General features: G+C 37.6%; 1 protein-coding gene across 7 annotated transcripts in view; it reads left to right on the top strand.

Annotated features, from left to right (window-relative positions):
• The window catches only part of LOC109439516 (membrane cofactor protein), a 47,756-nt gene extending 32,395 nt beyond the window's left edge, over nt 1-15,361 (top strand). For 2 of the 7 annotated variants that reach the window (XM_088801668.1, XM_074322468.2), the window contains 4 exons: nt 753-788; nt 1,287-1,344; nt 1,920-1,964; nt 12,551-15,361. In XM_088801668.1, coding sequence (XP_088657794.1) covers nt 753-788; nt 1,287-1,344; nt 1,920-1,935 — 110 coding nt within the window. In that variant the 3' untranslated portion in view covers nt 1,936-1,964; nt 12,551-15,361. Of the gene's footprint in view, nt 1-752; nt 854-1,286; nt 1,345-1,919; nt 1,965-10,264; nt 10,358-12,550 lie in introns of those variants that run through there. The other 5 variants (XM_088801667.1, XM_074322467.2, XM_074322465.2 and 2 more) reach the window with 3 other exon arrangements.
• The last annotated feature ends 5,330 nt before the right edge of the window (nt 15,362-20,691 follow it).

Below are 20,691 nucleotides of genomic sequence, written 5' to 3'. Positions count from 1 at the left end.
GCAGTTTAGAAGCAGAGGTACTACAGATAAACATTTCCAAGAATTAAGATTTTGCATTATTATTTATCGCTCTCTGGATATTAAAAAAATGCACATTTAATCGCTTCTCAGCCTTTTGGCTAATATCAAGTGTAAAAAATGCATGTTTAAGTTTCTGTGCATAATTTTTATCCATGTGCCCTGGTGTTTCACTTGCATCCCTAGAATCTCCTTGGTAATTAAGACTATGTTTTAATTTGGGGGTGGGGGTGCATGAGGAAGGATCGATGATAAGATAAAGTATTGTTACTGAAGATTCTGCAGATCGCATCTATGTAATAGATTAATAGGACTTCATTATGACTTATTCCACAGACCCACTTTGGGTGAAAAATATAATAAATTTTGTAATAAAATCGTAAGAAATGATAGACTGAATACTGAACTAAACCAACTATAATGGTACATTTAAATACATTTTTAAAACGACTTTCCTCTAATCTAGTGAATTCTAATTGTTCTAATAATAACCTTTACTAAATAACCTGGTGTGGAAGCTACAGCACAAAACCATGTTGAACCCTAAGCTTGGAATCAGAAGGGTTCAAAGTGATCAAAGTGACCTGGATGCACTAGTGAGCTCACTAAACCGGATTGATAAACTTTTTCTTTGCTGTAGCTTATAGATGATCTGGTCAAAGGGAAAATGCATCTGCTCACTGGAGACTTACATGTGCTCAATCATCTTCAAACTGGTTTTATTTTTTTCTCAGGTGCAGGAAGCATTGCTGGGATTGTTATTGCTTCATGTAAGTGTCCCAAACTTGGATACCACTTCAATCAAAATATCAATTTGTGAAGAAGTGCATTATTCAATGATTTTTCAGTTTCTGCAGTTTTTATAGCTTGAAATTAAGTATATGAGTCTAGAAACACCTAACCTTTATATGATATACCACCTTGTGTTGGTGATTGTATATTCTTTTATATTCTGTATTTCCATGTAGTAACAAATCCTAAGTAATACATATATTTCCAAGATGATCAGTCATATGAGTTTGCACCCAAAATGTGCTTTGGGTAATAACTCTAAATTAAACTAAGACTCTTCTTTGGGTTACTGTGGGCCATTTAAGTGATTCTAGGGAATTGCATTTAGACAGTGAAGAGTCCAGATGGAATGTGTACATGCTTAAATAATATTTTCTGAACACAGAAATATAACCAACATTAATTTCTTCTGTTAGATTTTGAATGCTGGTAATTAGTTTTCAGTTACATGTCATTTGTGTTTTGCTTTATTTTAGTGATTGGCGTAGCACTCCTGGGCTGCATCTTCGCATTTTTTATGAAAAAGAAGAAAGGGTAAATTAAACATGTTTCTTGAACATATTGGTGCTTCTCACTCTTGTCATACTTTTGTGCAGCTTTTGTTTGTACTCTTTATCGCATGCTGTCTTTTTTAGAAATGTACCTGCGTGAATGTGCCATCCGAATTGCATTTCTTTACTAAAAATATTTTGAGCTGCTTTTAATTGTAACGAGAAGTCTGTGCAGAGCTGCTTCAGCTCTTATGAATGTAGGACAATTTCTGTGGGGTTTGAGGTTTAAGTTCTGCAACAAATCATGGACCATGAGGGGCCTTCTCCCCTAGGTGCACACGGTTTCCTAAATTGGACTGGTGTCCAGGATTAAATTTAAAATAGTTCCCTGTGGAGATTTTGACAGTTGTAGTCACTGGAATTTTTTGATGAAAATTTCCATTTGTCTGTATAACTTATGTATTTGTAAGAAGTAGTTGTAAGAAGTTATGTAAATGTCTTCATTCAAGTAACCCAATTTGATTTTTTTTCATTTAGAGTTGTTATTTATACATGTTCAACTGGGGAATTAAAAGCAACACTATTTGATGTCCCTCTTATGTTCTCTTAATTTACTAGGTTGCAGGAAAACTGATGGGGTTAAACTTAAAGTTGCTGAGAGGGGTAAGATTCACAAGGCACCTCATTATCTGTTTTTTATTTATAAAAATGAAAAAAAGGTGGGGAAACCTACAATAGAAAAATAGAAAAAATGCACAAATTCTTCTAAGGAGCATAGGATTTTTAAACATCTAACTTAAATTCCAATGAAATAATTTACAATGTAATGAAAGATTTAGAATAAATCCTGGAGCATAGACCAAGGTGCTTTGAAATTTCTGATTTTTAGTGATTTGTTTTTCCCTACTGCTTTGAAAATAGCTTTGAAATCAAACCAATAATTTTAAGACTTTTGGAATTCATGATTTTATATTTTCCTTTTATATTAATCATTGGGCTTGGGCTGTGTAACAAAAGTAAATTCTCCACTTATGAAGAGCTTAAACTCTTTTTTGTTATTGGTTATCTTTTTAAAATACCCACAGTGACTTCATTTGAATCTTAAATCTTTTATTTATAGGACACATGATATGCATATTCGATTTCTCTTTCAGTAGTATTTTTTTAAATTACATATACACAGCAATCTGAGTAGGAAATACTATGAGTGGAATATTTTTATAATTCCAAAAGTTTTGTGTAGAAATAACCAAAGAAAGCAAAACAAAATAGCTTTGTGTTCCTCACTTTCCTTCTTTGTTTAAAACATCACTGCATCAAAATATTTAAAGATCTAATAACATGTCATCAAAAACATAAAGCATTGAAAGGAGTATTAAAAATGTCCTTTTAGAATATACATTCATTCTTAAATGCCTGTCAGCTTAAAATAGACTACTAGAGATATACAATGATTATACAAACCACATATATAAACCAAAAACCTACAACGGCTAAAGAGAAGGGAGTCCAAATAAAACACAAAAGAAAATCAGCAAACAACAAAAGATCAAAAGGAGAAAGGAACAAAAGAACTACAAAAACAATCAAAAAACAGTTAACCAAATGGCAATATAGACATACTTATCAGTAATTCTCTAAATGTAAATGGATTAAATCTCCAATAAAAAGTTATTGGGTGGTGCCGGCCCGGTGGCTCAGGCGGTTAGAGCTCCATGCTCCTGACTCCGAAGGCTGCTGGTTCGATTCCCACATGGGCCAGTGGGCTCTCAATCACAAGGCTGCCAGTTCAACTCCTTGAGTCCTGCAAGGGATGGTGGGCTCTGCCCCCTGCAACTAAGATTGAACACGGCACCTTGAGCTGAGCTGCCTCCTGGATGGCTCAGTTGGTTGGAGCGTGTCCTCTCAACCACAAGGTTGCCTGTTCGACTCCCTCAAGGGATGGTGGGCTGCACCCCCTGCAACTAGCAATGGCAACTGGACCTGGAACTGAGCTGCACCCTCCACAATTAAGACTGAAAGGACAACAACTTGACTTGGAAAAAAACTCCTGGAAGTACACACTGTTCCCCAATAAAGTCCTGTTCCCCTTCCCTAGTAAAATCTTTAAAATAAAGGTGGTTGAATGGATCAAAAAATATGACCCATCTATATGCTGCTTATAAGAGACTCACTTCAAATTGGAGGGTACGTACAGACTGAATGTGAGGAATGGAAAAAGATATTCCATGTAAATAGACAAAACAAAAAGAAAGCTGGGGTAGGAATACTTAAAGCAGATAAAATATACTTTAAAACAAAGAATGTAGAAAGAAAGACAGAGAAGGGCATTACATACAGTAGTACCTCGGTTTTCGAACGTAATCCGTTTCAGAAGACCGCTCGACTTCTGAAACGTTTGAAAACAGCCGACAGCTAGGTCTCAGGATCTTGCACTCAGCGGAAGCTGCATGACATGTTCAACTTCCGAAGCGTGTTCGAAAACCAAAGCATTCACTTCCGGGTTTACTGCGTTCCTAAATCGAAATGTTTGTCAATGGAGACATTCGAAAACCGAGCTACTACTGTAATTATAAAAGGTTCAATCCAAGAAGAGGATATAATGATCAAAATGTCTATGCAGCTAGCATTGGAGCACCTAAATATATAAAGCAAATATTAATGGACTTAAAGGGAGAGAGTCACAGTGATGCAACAATAGAAGAGGATTTTGATACCACACTCACATCAATGGATGGACCATCCAGACAGAAAAGTAATAAGGAAATAATGCCCTTAAATGTCACATGATACCAATCAACTTAATAGACATTTGTAGAACATTTCATCCCCAATCTGCAGAACACATATTTTTGTCAAGTGCACATGGAATATTATCCAGGATAGATCACATATGAGGCCACAAAACAAGCCTCAATGAATTCAAGGAGATTGAAATCATATGTAGCAACTCTTCTGACCTCAATGGCATGAAACTAGAAATCATCTATGGAGAAAAAACTGGAAAGAAACACAGATCTGTAAAGACAAAACAAAACAGCCAGTGGGTTAAAATGGAAATCAAACAGGAAATCAAAAACTGCCTTGAGGCAAATGAAATTGAAAACATAACTTTAAAATGTACAGGATAGTAGTTCTGAGAGGGAATTACTTCATGAAACAAGAGGCCTACTTTGTGAAACAAGAAAAATCCCAAATAAACAATCTAACTTTGTACTTAAGGGAAACTAGAAAAAGAAGAACAAACAAAACCTAAAATAAATGAAGGAAATAATATCAGATCAGAAATAAATGAAATAGAAATTAAAAATAATAGAAAAGATCAATGAAACTAAGAGCTGGCTCTTTGAGAACATAAATAAAATTGACAAACCTTTAGCCAAATTCAGGTGAAAAAGAGAGAACCCAATGAAATTAATTCATAAATCAACCAACATCAAAAAAATACAAAGAATCATTACGGAATACTGCTAACAATATGCCCCCAAATTCCACCATCTAGAAGAAATGGATACATTTCTAGAAGCCTACATACAACTTTCCAAGACTGAGCCAGATAGAAAGAGAAAATCTAAACAAACCAGCAGTAAAATTGAAGCAGTAATCAAAAAACTTCCAGCAAAAGTGCAGGATCAGACAGCGTCACAGGTGAATTCTGCCAAACATTTACAGAAGAATTAATGCCTATTGTTCTAAAATTACTTCAAACAATTTCGAAGAAGGAATGCTTCCAAACTCATTCTACAAAGCCAGCATTGCCCTGATACCAAAGCCAGACAAAGACATTACAAAAAAGAAAATTATAAACCAATATTCTTGATTAACATAGATGCCAAAATTCCAAACACAATATTAGCAAATTGGATTTGATAATACGTTAAAGGGATTATACACCATGACCACAGGGATTTATCCCAGGAATGCAAGAATGGTTTAACATTTGCAAATCAATTAACATCATATACCACATTAACAAAATGAAGGATAAAAATCTTAACCATCATCTAAATGGATGCAGAAAAAGCATTTGACAAAAATTTCATATCCTCATGATAAACTTTCAACAAAGTAGGTATGTAAGGAACGTACTGCAGTGTAATAAAGGCTATATATAACAAACTCACAGCTAATAACATATTCAATAATAAGCTGAAAGCTTTTCTTCTAATATCAGGAACAAGACAAGGATGCCTACAATCACTTCTGTTCAGCATAGTATTGGAAGTCCTAGCCACAGCAGTCAAACAATAAAAAGAAATGAAATACATCCATATTGGACAGGAAGAAGTAAAACTCCCACTATTTGCAGATGACATACTATATAGAGAAAATTCCAAAAAAATCCACCAAAACATTAATAGAATTATTAAAAGAATTTAGTAAAGTAGTAGGATACAAAATCAATATTCAGAAATCCATCGCATTTCTACACACTAATAATGAACAAGCAGAAAGAGAAATTAAGAAAACAGCCCCATTTACAGTTGCATCAAAGAGCAAAAAATACCTACAAATAAATTGAACAAAGGAGGTGAAAGACCTATACTCTGAAAACTATAAGACATTAAAGAAACAAATTGAAGAAGATACAAATTAAATAGAAGAATATACCCAGTTTATTGATTGCAAGGATTAATTTTCTTAGAATGTCCTTACTATCTAAAGAAATATACTGATTCAGTGCAATCCCTATTTAAACACTAATGGCATTCATCTCAGAACTAGTACAACTAATCAAAAAATTGATATGGAACCACAAAAGACCCCGAATAGAAAAAGAAACCTTGAGAAAGAAAAAAGTGGGAAGTAGCATATGAAGGCTGGACAATTAAGTTTGCGAACTCATCCTAGAAAATATGCAACATACCTCGTTGCTGAATATCACTACAGTCACCTTTGAAGTACTCCACTTTGGAAGCTATGCACCGACACCAGCGCCTAGTCCACCCTTCAAAGCAATTTTGGAACTCTTTCTGGAATGGCCATCAGAGCTGTAGTCCTATTACCCTTGATGTCCTGAATGTCATCAAAATGTCTTCCTTTCAATATTTCCTTTATCTTCGGGTAAAGAAAGAAGTCATCAGGTAAGTAGGGAGGGTGTTCCAATACAGTTGTTCATTTACTGGCTAAAAACTCCCTCACAGACAGAGTCCGTGTGAGCTGGTGCATTGTCGTGATGCAAGAGCCATGAATTGGCGAAAAGTTCAGGTCGTTTTCATCTAACTTTTTCACACAGACTTTTCATGACTTCCAAATAGTAAACTTGGTTAACTGTCCAGTTGGTACAAATTCATAATGAATAATCCTTCTGTTATCAAAAAAGGTCGACAACATCGTTGCAACAAGTTTGCAAACTTAATTGTCAGACCTTGTACGCCCTGATTTCAAGCTATACTACAAAAGCAACAATCAAAACATTAGAGTGCTGGTACAAAAACAGATATGTTGGACTGACAATTAAGTTCGTGAACTTGTTGCAACGATGTGGCTAACCATTTTTTGCTATCAGAGGGACTATTCATTATGAATTTGTACCAATTGGACCAACAGTTAACCGAGTTTGCTATTTGGAAGTGACGAAAAGGTGAGTGAAAAAGTTAGACGACCTGAACTTTTCACCAACAATTCATGGCTCTTGCATCACGACAATGCACCAGCTCACACGGCACTATCTTTGAGGGCGTTTTTAGCCAGTAAACAAATAACTGTATTGGAACACCCTCCCTATTCACCTGATCGGGCCCCCAATGACTTCTTTCTTTACCCTAAGATAAAGGAAATAGTGAAAGGAAGACATTTTGATAACGTTCAGGACATCAAGGGTAATACAATGACAGCTCTGATGGCCATTCCCGAAAAAGAGTTCCAAAATTGCTTTGAAGGGTAGACTAGGTGCTGGTGTCAGTGCATAGCTTCCCAAGGGGAGTACTTCAAAGGTGACCATGGTGATATTCAGCAATGAGGTATGTCGCATTTTTTCTAGGATAAGTTCGCAAACTTAATTGTCCGACCTCATATAAATCAATGGAATAGAATAGAGAGCCCAGAGATCTTCACTTCTACTGTCAGTTAATCTATGACAAAGGATATATAATGGGGTAAAGATGGTCTCTTCAATAAGTGGTGTTGGGAAAACTGGAAGGTACATGCAAAAAAAGTGAAATTAGAACAGTTTCTTAAACCGCATACAAAAATAAGCTCAAAATAGATTAAATAAATTGTAAGACCTGAAACCATAAAACTCCTAGAAGAAAACATAGGCAGTAAACTCTTTGGCATTGCTTTTAGCCGTATATTTTTGGATGTTTCTTCGGGAAAGGGAAACAAAAGCAAAAATAAAGAAATGGGACTTCATCAAACTAAAAAGTTTTGCACGATGAAGAAAACCATCAAGAAAACAAAAGACAGGTTACTGAATGGGGGAAGATATTCACTAATGATATATCGATAAAGAACAATATCCAAAATAAATAAGAATCTCATACAACTTAACACCAAAAAAACCCAAAAACAATCCAATTAAAAAATGGGCAGGGGACTTGAACAGACATTTCTTGAAAGAGGATATGGAAATAGCCAACAGACATATAAAAAATGCTCAACCTCACTAAATCATCAGGGGAATGTAAATTAGAACCACAATGAGGTATCAGCTCATTGTTAGAATGGCTATCATCAAAAAATAAAATAAGTGCTGCTGAGGATATGGAGAAAAGGGAACCCTTGTGTACTGTTGGGATTGTAAATGGGTGCAGCCATAATGGAAAACAGTATGGAAATTCCTCAAAAAATTAAAAATCGAGCCACCATATGACCCAGCAATTCCACTTACAGTTATGTATCCAAAGAAAACAAAATTATTAATTCAAAAAGTGAAATGCACCCCTATGTTCATTGCAGTATTACTTAAAATAGCCAAGATAGGGACACAACGAGGTGTCCATTGGTAGGCGAATGGTTAAAGAAGATGTGGTAAATACATACAATGGAATATTACTCAGCAGTAAGAAAGAATGTAAAGAATGATATCTTGCCATTTGCAACAACATGGGTGGACCTAGAGGGTATTAAGCTAAGTGAAATAAGTCATAACAGAAAGACAAATACCATATGATATCATGATATCACTTATATGTGGAATCCCACCCCGAAAAACACCAAAACAAATGAATAAACAAAACAAACCAGAAACTTATCCATAGATACAGAGAACAAGCTGATGATTGCCAAAGGGGAGAAGATTGGGGTGCTAGGCAAACTGAAGTTGAAATTGGAAATGGAATGAAGAAAATTAATGAAAAGGAAAAGGAAGGAGACCTAGTACAGCAAAACAAGCAAAAAACCCGTGTCCATATGCATGTAAGATTTTCTTATACCTCACACTTCTCTGAGAAATTACTGATAGGATATGCAAGGCAGCATGTGGTGGGGGTATGTGAAAGACGGAGAAAACATTAGATGCCCTTACAGTGTGTTCTAAAAGGAATATGACTGGGGAGTCTGTGTAGAGAATGTCCTTGAAAATTATTACGTATAAGGAAACCACTGTCAAACTAAAACTGTCCCTTATCCACTGGCTAAATAAATAAGGTAAAACAAAACAAAAAACCAAAGTACAAAATTGTGTTAAGTAGTCATTTTTAAGGTCATTAAACATCATTTAAATTATTATGAAAATGGCCACAGGGTTAAAGTGTCTGTTTTCTGTTTCTTAGCTCTCAGTAGGAATAGAATAGGATCCCAATTGGCTGAAATGGGCCTCATCTGTCACTCCTTCCTTCTCCCTTCCAGTTTCCTTCCTTAACTAATCCTTCTGCCATACTATCTAGTCTTGGAGTCCGCAGTTCTTGTGTTGCTGCTGCTGCTGCTGCGCTCATTCTGCACGTCGTGACTGTGTGGTTCCAAAAACCAGATGCCTTTTGTTTACATTAATGTTTTCAGTTATTTGTGTGAATAGTTTTTCATAGATGCATGATTTTCTTTATTCAGTTATATCATTCCTGGATAAGTGAGTTTGCTAAGTTCATTAGTTATTTGCATAATTTGTGTATTTTAAAAATGTGACTACATCGTTTTTCTTTTATTCTATTAAGGGTATTTATTATTTATAAACCTTTTTTTGTAACATTAATAATGACTGATGTGGTGACTTGGTAATTGTTAAGCTGCCTGCTTAAATGAATGTCACACAGGGTTTTTTGGATTTATTGTGTACAGAGGCCAGTCAGGTGGTGGGGACTATAATGACATGACATGGGGCAGAAAACTGGAGGAACAAATCAACATTTTTCTATTTGGCTCTAAAATTCTTGACCATTCAACAAACTCCTCAAAATATTGTGAACAGAAAACCCATTTTAAAAAGCCAAAGATTTGTAGCTTGTTGAGAGAGCACATCTACGAGATTTAGATCCATCGAGGAAATTGGGAGGTTTTATAATCAGTTTCACGGAGATCTTCCCTCAGGTTGAAAACAAATGAGCCGCGGGAAGAAACTGTACTCAGTGCAGAAGTCAAGATGCACCTGAGAATGTATGAGTTGTCATAAAACGGCTTTCGAAGACAACAATGCATGCATTTAATATGTGCTCTGTGTATTCCCTCAAAGTCTAAGGTGCTAGAGAACAGGACGAGTTCTCCTCCTGCAATCTGTTCTTCCATGAACGAGAGTTTACGTTATTCACCTCAGGCTAAGTGTTTCACAGGCGAACAGATTGCACAATATTTAGAATCTGTTCATGTGCTGAAAGATCTATGTCTTCAAAGTTAAAGTAGCTTCTTGCACAAAATTACTCTTTGAAGTTCCTAAATGAAAATCAGAAAAGTCATAAGCGATGAACCTCATGGTCAGCTTTACTTCCGTTCTCCTTCAGCATTAATTTTATACCCTTATGATGCCACTTTTCCTTCCTTTTGGTTCGATGTCAGAATTTTATTCAGCCCTTTTCCCTTCCTCTGTTCAGCACCTACATAACTGATGAGAGCCACAGAGAAGTAAAATTTATTTCTCTCTGAGAAGAAGAGATGAGAGAAAGGTTTGCTTTTATCATTAAAAGGTATCTGCTTCTTGTGTGTTTCTTTTCAGAGATGTCATTTCTTTTGAAAAACATTCAGTGAATATGTAATGTTAATAACCTGAGTTAAGATCTGATGACAGCAAACGTGAAAGAGGACATTTAGATGCCTGTTTCCTTTGCTAAATTGTCAATTTCTTAATTCCATTATTAACATTACTGACAGGTGTTTGCTCTGAGATGGGCTACAGGAGGGTAACGTCCCCCTCATCCTTCTCTCAGACTGTCTAGTTTCCTCTACCTTCTAGCAGCTGTGAATCCAAAATTGACGCAAGTTTTCAGCCCAGTTATAAATCAGCATAAAATCCATTCATTTTAAGTGCAGGGAGGGAAAAAAAAATACCCTTTTACCAAAACACAAAATACACTTTACTTAGTTTTGAAAATGTATTCAATTTTAACTTCTAAATATTGACTCTGTAAAGGAATTTATCTGTTTTCCTCGATGAAAATATTTTTAGTATATAAAAGACAAACCAACCAAAAATGCTTAGATTTTGAAAAATTATGAATTGCATTGCCCTAAACCCTTTGATTCCCTCCATATTCTGTCTTTGAATTAAATGATTGGAAGTTTCCTATATTTGTGCCAGAACCTGTGTCTACATAGCTGGGAAGACGGGGTATGTGTCCCACCACTTAATAACATGAGGCGCCTGTCCTAGGTTCCAATCAAGAGTCTGCGGGAGTTCTAGAAAGGCCAATGGGAAGGGAAATTTCTTGGTAAAAGCAAAGTGGTGTCTTTGACCTCAGGGCACAGGGGAAGAGAAAACATCCCACCAGAAGGGCAGTCGGAGTCTCCCAGCCCTCCCTATCCTCCTGGTCTCTTAGGATTCCTTTGAGGCTACAGCCAACCAGGAAGGGAGTTTTCATTCTGTTGTGAGGTTCAAGGATCTATAAATCCTTGAAGTTAATTTAATGAATGCTGAAGTTAATATAAAATAACTATAATTATAAACTCAGTTTTAGATTTTCATTATCTTCAAATAAGTTCATTTTATATTAAATGTTTTTGTAAATTTATATTAGTGCTTTTTTATTTATCTTTCTCATATATTGCATTTCTATTTAAAAATCTATTTGAAGAAAAATATTCCACTACTCCAGAAAATAAGGTGAACTGACTTTGAAAAATAGAAAACTATAGGCATCTTGGAGAATTAGGTGACAGGCCTAACGATTAAGTCTGGCCCCACAACAGTCCTTAGGAAATTGCCATTTCACAAGTGCGGTACTGTGACAGTGGTGGCCGTCAGTGACAGCCTCCCCCACAAGAGAAATACTGAAGCGTCCCAATGTGACAGATTAGCTCTTACATTGGATAGGCATCCCTGAAGTGTCTGCTGTGACAAGCATCCTGTAAATAACTGACCGGTCCAGTTTTAGTTTTAGTCAGTGTGTTAGAGTCAGTTTGCTAAGGCAGGAACTACAACTGCATTTTCTAATTCAAGTCAGTGGTTATGTGTGGCTCCTGAGGACTGCAGAAGTGGCAGGTCCGATGTAAGATGTGCTGTAAGTGTAAAATACACACCAGAGTTCAGACTTAGTACCAAAACAATGTAAAGTACGTGGCAAAATGTTAATATTTTGGCTGGACTGGGACAAGTACAATGTATTAAAATTAATTTTCCTGTTTTACTTTTTTGAATGTGGCTTCTAGAAAATTTAAATTTACCCACGTTACATATTTTTTTAGAAAGATTTCTATTGTTAGAATAATAGTGTGATACAAAGTTTAGTTATTGAGGAGACTCTCTTACCAGAACACATGATTTCCTTGACAGTGGGAGTAAATGAGGCGTTATTGAACGCGAACACTGTCGAAATCATTACGTTTTTAACAGTTTCATCTCAGAGGTAGATTTAAAATTGTGATACTAGGAAAACACGTTTGTCTCTAGTCTTTCCTATTGGCTGTAAATTAAAATGAGAAACATTTACTAAGTGTTTTACATGCGGCTGCTCCATTTCTTGTCTACAGAGAATGAAAAATATATCAGGATAGAAGAAGGGATTCTACAGTGAGGCTAGTTTAACATTTGAAATTGTTTTAAAAGAATCATTTATTTCTTTGATCAGGGACTCTTAATACTATAAATACAGTTTAATTGTCCATTTTTCATTATGTACTTAAGTATGTTCATCTCTGATGCTGTCTTTTTATCTTGCCTTTAGGGAAGGAGAGAGTAGCGCTTCATACAGCACTTACCAGAATAAATCGACCACTCCAGAGCAGACTCACTAAATGGTTTCCACAAATGAGTGTAAAACATTGTCTTTTGGTTCTGGTAAAATGTCAAGATTTACATTAAATTTGTATAGCTACTATGAAAACAGTGTGGAGGTTCCTCAAAAAATTAAAAATAGATCCGTATGATCCAGCAATCCCACTTCTGGGTATATATCCAAAGGAAATGAAATCACTCTGTGGAAGAGATATCTGTACCTCCCTGGTTATTGCAGCATTATTTACAGTAACGAAGACATGGAAACAACCTAAGTGTCCACCGACGGATCAGTAGATAAAGAAAATGTGGAATACATATACAGTGGAATACTCCAGCCATAAATAAGAAGTCCTGACATCTGTGACAATGTGAATGGACCTTGAAGGCATTTTGCTATATGAACTAAGTCATAGAGAGAAAGACAAATAGTGTGTGGTCTCACTTATGTGTGGAATCTATAACAAACCTAATGAAAAATGAGATTTGTGGTTGCTGGGGGTGGGGGTGGCGGGGTGAGGGAATTTGGTGAAGGTGGTAAAAAGATACAAGCTTCTAGTTCTAAGCACATATTGGGATGTAATATACAGCATGGTGACTGTAATTAGTAATACTCTATGCATATTGGTAAGTTCCCAAGAGACCTTAAAAATTCTGATCGCAAGGAAGAAAAAACATTTTGTAATTGTGAGGTCATGGGTGTTAACTAAACTTACGGTAATCATTTCATAATATAAACGTTATCAAATCATGCTGTATACCTTAAGTGTATACATTACGTATATTGTAAAAAGCCTGTACAGATATGTGTATACTACTTCAGCCCTTAAAAATAAGCTCACTGAAAATTGGGAATTTGGACAAGTTTGACTTCCTTAACTAAGAGTATTCTTGGAAGTACTCTTACAGTAAATATAGGCTAGGATTCTATTTAAAAAAATTATTTGTAACTTATTGATTTGAAAAAGACATAAAATTAATTAATGGAATTTGTTCTTCACCTTTTTCAATACCAATAAGCCACTCTGAGAAATCAGTAAGAACTGGGAGTCCATTGCATGCTTACTTCTGTAAAACTTAGACGGCTCTGACCCCCGTAAGAAGGATGCCAGCTTGGTACAAGGTGAGCGCTGTGGCCTTGTCGTTTGCTTAAGGAGAATTCCACTCTTCAAGAGACAGAATCACTCTGAACTCTGGACTGGGTGGTTTTCTCTCTCCATACTCGAGTAAAAAGATGTCTCACTTAAACACATCATCTAAATGAAGACAGTTCTGTAGGGAGTAAATTCATCGGAAAACCTCAGGTTGTATCAGAATCTCAGTGTGTGTGCATCGCACCTCAACTGCTAAAAGGGGAGTAAGCATTAAGCCATGTATTCCAGCAAAGGAAACTTAACTGTGTGTGCTGGTCATTGGTCCTAGGAAGGGATGAAAAAGGGCCTAGCTCAGGTATCACTTTGTGCTCAGGTGGAATAGATCCCTCCCTCTTCTGAGTCCTCATGCCAGGCAGGGTCACTTTCAAATGAGCCAGCGGGCAAAGAGGAGGGACTGCCACTCTAATGCAAATTACATTTTTACAAGTTTTCTTTTATACTTTCATATTAGTAGCTCATGGGCCAAAGAAGCATTGCCTTGAGAAGGACACGGCTGGGGACGCAGAGTGGACCAGAGTAAATACTGTTTTACTCTATAAAGACGTGTTTATAATGCACCATAAGTGTTCCTTCCCTTTGTAATTGCTGGTCAGGGACTTTAGGAAGATGAGTTCGAGCAGAAATAAACTAATTCTGAATTAAATATAGAGTAGATGTTTTACTGCACCCATTTTCACATACTTATTTCTAAGAAATATATGGTGATGGAAGAATTGACTTTGGGCAGTGAACACACAGTGCATTGTATAAATGTTGTATTATATAATTGTACACTTGAAAAGTAATTTTACTTGGCCAATGTCACCCCAATTAATAAAAATTTAAAGAAATAATTAAAGAATTAGCACTTGTATAGAAGCAGGCTGTAGTATTTATTTTTTTAAGTTTAACTGAAGTATGTTTCAACCAAAGATTATAACAGTTACCAAAAATAAATTAACTTTTATAATAGTTTCTGCTTCATATTTTTTCAATTTAGTGTATATGCATATGATTGATGTGTAAATATCGATTGTTATTTGTTAAATAATTCGTCAATTACTTAAATTGAGGAGGGAAAAGGGGCCACAGGTTAAACCTGCCAAAGTCAGGAGACTGAAAATAACCACATAAGATGGGGTGAATATAAAAAAATTCACAGTTAAGGTGGGCCACGGTGGAAAGTCACGTCTTTAGCCTGAAGCTTCCTTCAGAAAGTCAATCTTCACCTTAAGTGAGCCTTTCTATTGTCTTTTTGCTCCTAAAATGACATCCTTGGAATGTCAGTAATCCCTTTTTCCAGACCGGAGCAGGAAAGTACAGAATCCCTCATTATTATTCTTGTCCCTTGATTAACATCTCTATGTGAACTGTTAACCATCCTGTACCCACCTATGTAAAAGAAGTACCTGTCTCTCCAATTTACTTTTACCCAATCCCAGTGGTTTCCCGGCTTTGCTTTCTCCCACCCCTTAATCTACCACCGAAGGATTTCATGTAACCCTCCTCCTTTGATTCTATGTATGAAATAAACTGCAAACCGCCCTTCTGCGCAGCATTTTCTCAATCCCTTGAGATTTTGCTTCCCGGCAATTGTCAATTTGGCTCAAATAAACTCTTTAACAAGCTTTCTGTTTAGTTTGGATGTGTTTTTTTTTGTCAACAGTATATGGGGAAACGAGTTTGTTTAAAGGACAGGGAAAGCAGCATATTTGAATTAAAAGTTTCTTAAAACTAGAGGAATGTATTTGCAGTGAAATAAGAAGCCCCGTATATAGAGGTCTTGTTCATTTTTTTGAAAACTATCTTCAAACCTACAAAAAATGTAGGATTGGAGAAGTTTTATTTGCGATAATGTGTTTATTTTCAGTGTGTTTTATCTCAAATCAGATGTGTTTTTGTAGTATGTTTTCTCTCAAGTCAGAGTGTTTCTAATTGGGGCCCGTCTCCTCTAACCATTTCACTGCCACGATCATCGCTCCTGCCCCTCACGTCTCTCCACTCCCAGCCCATCATGTGCTGCTCCTGCTCACAGGTGTTTGTGTGATACCACCTCACTCACAGCATGAAGTCCAGGTTTCTCAGCATAATGCTTGAAGACTTTCCACAATTAAATCCCCACTTCTGTTCCCAAGCCGCCTCTTTCTGCTGCGTTTCTTCAAATAACTTCCTCTTAGTCAAGCGCCCCCTCCGCCCTGTGCTGCATTCCTAGTTCACCTGTACCCGATACACCTGTAACCCTGCTAGATCCTGGGCATCTTTCAAGGCCAGGGTAGCGAGCTTGTTCCCTGAAGCTTTTCCCGGTTTCTGCCCAGCTCTCATCCCCTTTGCCATCACCCAGCCTTGAGTTAACCACATCTAAGTATCTATATACACGTTTCTGGTACAAACTTATCTTCCATATCAGTTTAATGCATGGGGATGGCTAAGTAAAATCCCAAATCCAACAATGAAACTATAAATTTTGATCTGTGTAACTGATATTAGGCTTTGCTTCTGTTTATGCAAAAAGTTTCTTGTTCTCTTTGCAGATTTGAATTAAATCATCTTTGTGCACCTCTGAGATCAGGCCTCAGTGTGTTTCAACCATGGCTGCACATTGCAATCACCTGGAGACCTTAACAGATACCTGTGTCCCATCCCTCAGAGGTTTCTCACATCATTAATCTGGGATGTGGCCTGGGCAAAAAATGGTTCAAAGCTTCCCAAGTGCTTGTAATGTGCATGTAAGGCTGAGAAGCTTTGTGTTAGTGACTCTCAAATCCCAGGGTCAATTTCTGCATAGAAAACTATTAGTTTGGTGCAAAAGTGGCTTTTGCAATTATTTTTAACCTGTTAAACCGCAATTACTTTTGCACCAACGTAATATATAGATGGTAAAGCATTATAATTACAAAAGAAAATCGAGGTTTTAGTAAATCAGCCTATTAAAGAAATCGGAAAATGCCTAAGACTTCTTAAGGTCTTCTTGCCTGGCTAACCAAACAAGAGTGTCTGTGGTTTAAAAACACAGAAGCAATCTTTCTAATATTGATACTGGATGAAAATTAAGTTGACTAAAGCATTTCATTAAATTTTATTTGGCTTTTACTTGAGACTAGAGTGAATTTTTAAAATTGGTATAAAATATGTAAGGAGAGCTTTTAAGGTAACTAACAATAAAAGTCTACAGCAAGAATGCTGAAAAGATCTGGGATAAACAGGAATTTGATTTTGTATTGTTAAAGTAGATTCTAGGTTTAAGGAAAATAGGCCAATCTGGCATTCCAAAACTTAGTAATAATGCCTGACAGCTAACATTGTAACCCAGAGTGAACTTTTTACATATTTTTAAAATTTGTGTATTTGTACTTAAGAGCAGGATTTAACATAGAGTCTTCCGACTTTCAGTAATGATCCGAAACTGAGCGAATGTATGCATAGAATTTTTTTTTCTACAGCAGTGCTTTCATTATTTCCAGGCTCATCCAGAAAAGGATACACTAAAATGAAGTGGTTCGCCTCTGTAAATCGTAGCACTGCTGCCCTCGTGTGGACTGTTAAGGCATTTGACAATCCCTTCCTTCGTGTTCAAATTGTTTTTATTCAGAGGTTTCAGTTATTGCTGATTCATAAAAGCTATCTTTAATTTCCTTTTGGACCTAGTAATAACTAGCAGGCGACTTGTTCACTTTCTGCTGGTACGTAAAAAAGAGGAAAGGAAAAATAGTTGACTGACCACAGACCCCAATATTATTCTCCCCCCATATTTAAGCAATAAGGGACAGAGTTTAACCCTTCTTAAAAATGTTAATTTTACAGAAAGAAAAGCACAAAACCCACTTCTGGTTATGCTACATCCCTTATGTAATTTTTTAAAAATAAAAGTATGTTGCAGTGGCAAGCTTTCTGCCAAATATCAGAAACAAGCAACAGCTCTGCTACCCTGGAACTTAGGGCTTGTGGCTTCGTTGGGACTTCTGAAGACTTCTGTCATTTAGATGAATTTAATGTATGGTGGTTGGGGAATGGCCAGTCACTGATCACCTACTGCCACTTGAAAAGGCTCCTAGGAAAATACTCCTTCAATTTGCATTTGACTTGGGACTCAATAGACTCCTTGGACACGATGCTCTAGAACCCTGCTTCTCAAATTTCAGTGTGTAGGTGAATCAGTCATCTTGTTAAATGCAGATCCTAATTCAATAGGTCTCAGTGGGGCCAGGGGTCAGCATTTCTGGGAGTTCCACATTCTGCTGTTTGTGGTAGGCTGTACAATGAACGGCCTCAGAAATACCAGGGTCCTAATACCCAGGACCTGTAAATGTTACCTGTATGGCAAAGGGTCTTCACAGGTGAGATCTTGGGTGGGGAAGAGTATCCTGGGTTATCCAGGTGGGGCCCTAACTATAATCACAGATACCCTTGAAAAGGAAGGCAGAGGGTGAGAGATTTGACTACAGAAGGCGATGTGACCCCTGAAGCAAAATGCTCCTAGCTTTGAGGAAGGAGGAGGGATCTGCAAGCCAAAGAATGCAGCCCTTGAAGCTGGAAAAAGCAAAGAAACATTCTCTCCTAGTACTTTTGGAGGGAGCGTGGCCCTGCCAGTACCTTGATTTCAGACCAGTGACTGATGTCAGATTGGACCTCTCGAACTATAAGAATAAACGCACATTGTTTTAAAACACTGTGTGAATGTTTCTGTCTCACCAAAATTCATGTTAAATTCTACCCCTCAAGGTGATGGTGTTAGGTGGGGGCCACTGGGAAGTTATTAGGACATGAGGGCTGAACCTTCATGAATGGGATTAGTGCCCTTAAAAAGAGACCCACGAAAGTTCCCTCAACCTGTCCGCCATAGGAAGGTGCAGTTAGAAAGCACTATGAACCAGAAAGCTGGCTCTCACCAGACACCAAAACTGCTAGCGCCTTGATCTTGGACTTCCAGCCTCCAAACGGAAATAAATGTCTGTTGTCTGTATTGTGCCTCGTCTGCAGCATTTTGTTAGAGCAGCCCGAAGAGATTAAGACACCCAGGTTGTTGTACTTTGTTACAGCAGCCACCAGACACGAACGCACCAATGCCATGGGGCCTCTGAGCACAGCCTTCCAGAAGCTAGACCACAGAGGAGCGGCTTTCAACCATGGCTGCACATTACAATAACCTGGGATTTTTTTTTTCTTAAAGTCATGTCCAGATCGTTTTCCTGGAACAGTTAAGCCAGAACCTGCAAGGGTGGGACCTAAGAATCACAAATTTAAAGGCTCCATGGGTGAATATAGTTGGGAGGTAGAGTGGAGTACTATGAACTTAGAATAAACCCAAGACATAACTTTTTTGTGCGTTCAAGGAAAATTCTTAAGCTCCCCTCGAATATGGACACGCTGGTCTGCCTAATGAACCCCCCTGAAACTATATACCAGCTTCTCAACGCAGGCCTGGGTCAAACCTCACAAAAAGAATTACCAGGTTCATAACACATTGCTTCACCTAAATTGGTCAGAGATTTGACCTGTCCTGTGCTTATTAAGAACTCATCAACATGTATTTCCACAAATGGAAACTATTGCCAGTACAACTTACACGAGGCCTGTGTGTGCCTTCAGCCCAATATGTTGGTAAAACTGGGCTAAGTGGGACCCACACCTGACAAAGTATTTTCTGTCTAGTGGAAAGCATGGCCTTGAGAAGATTCGAGGTGTATCCAGAAGAAACATTCTGCTTACCAATTTAAGAAAAACCACTTTGGAATGGCAATTTTAAGTACAAGCCTGTCAGCATCCAGATGAATAAAGCAAAATCATCCTGTATGAGAGGCACTTCAGTTATAGGGGCTTCCAGTGGCTTCTCGTGGCCTGGCCCGACACGCGGCACTGCTTAAAAAGCAGCATTCAGTGGGTGCACCAGAAACTACTTTTATGGAAAAGACGTCTCAAGTCATTGTTTTTGTGCTTTGATGCTACACTTGAACTTCCAGTACTTATCCATCTGAAGATGAAATCAGAGCAATCTGACGGCAGAATCCATGGTTTTTCTTGTTTTTTGTTTTGTTTTGCAGTCCCTACACTGGAGCTTGGGACAAGGCAGATTAATAAAAACAAATATTCAATTTGTTACAAATGACCCAAAGCTTTTACACCCATTGGTACTATTATAGTTTATCTTGGTGAAGACGTGACTAAAACTATTTAGGGTCTTAACTATTCCCACCACCCCATCCTGGGGGTTAGAACATGGATTCTAACAGCCTGAAACAGCACTGCAGCTGCAGGCAGGGGTGAATCACTCACAGGCAAGTCTTCCCAGCAAATGCTTCAGCCCCACCCCACCAATAGCCCCACTGCGCAGGGCAGCCGTCTGGGGAAGGCAGCTTCCCAGGTGTTTGAGTTGCCAGCACTTACTGAGAACTGCCATGAAATCAAACAATTGCAGGTCCTTCACAGGTGGCCACGTATGTCCTGTGCAAAGAGCTCAGTCAAGAGCCAAGGCTCTGCTCCCTGAAGATCCCCCAGGTTTCATCCCCTGTACCGTCTGACTCATCTCTGAATACCTTTACAGAACTGTTCCGTCTTCAAGGGTTGATGGAAACTAAGAACCAAGCGTAGAACTCCTGCACCTCTTACAATGCAAGTGAAATCACCAGGCTGCTCCCCTTTAGGGGCCATGTAACAATACATTCAGTTAAGCAAAAGTTTCTCGAAGGAACCTTGGGGTCAAGGCTGTGGCCCACTGGACCCAGGGCAGTCTGCCCACCAGTAATGGCCTCCCTAGCACAGGTCGTCAACAGTTCTCTCTTCTGTCATCTTTTTCCCATTTTATTTCTTGGCTCATAGAATTTCATTTTTGCCTTAATGGGCTTTGTTTTCACTGTCTGCTGTAACCCACTCAAAATACTTTATGAGGTAGGTGAGATCTGCATAGCAAATTAACTTTTCAGGACCTCACTTTTCTCATCACCACAGAACTGTGAATGGAAAA

The sequence above is a fragment of the Rhinolophus sinicus genome, chromosome 11, assembly GCF_057876585.1.
Source record: "Rhinolophus sinicus isolate RSI-liver-muscle chromosome 11, RSI-T2T, whole genome shotgun sequence".
In the NCBI taxonomy this organism is placed as follows: Eukaryota; Metazoa; Chordata; class Mammalia; order Chiroptera; family Rhinolophidae; genus Rhinolophus; species Rhinolophus sinicus.
This window is presented reverse-complemented; position numbering and strand designations above follow the sequence as displayed.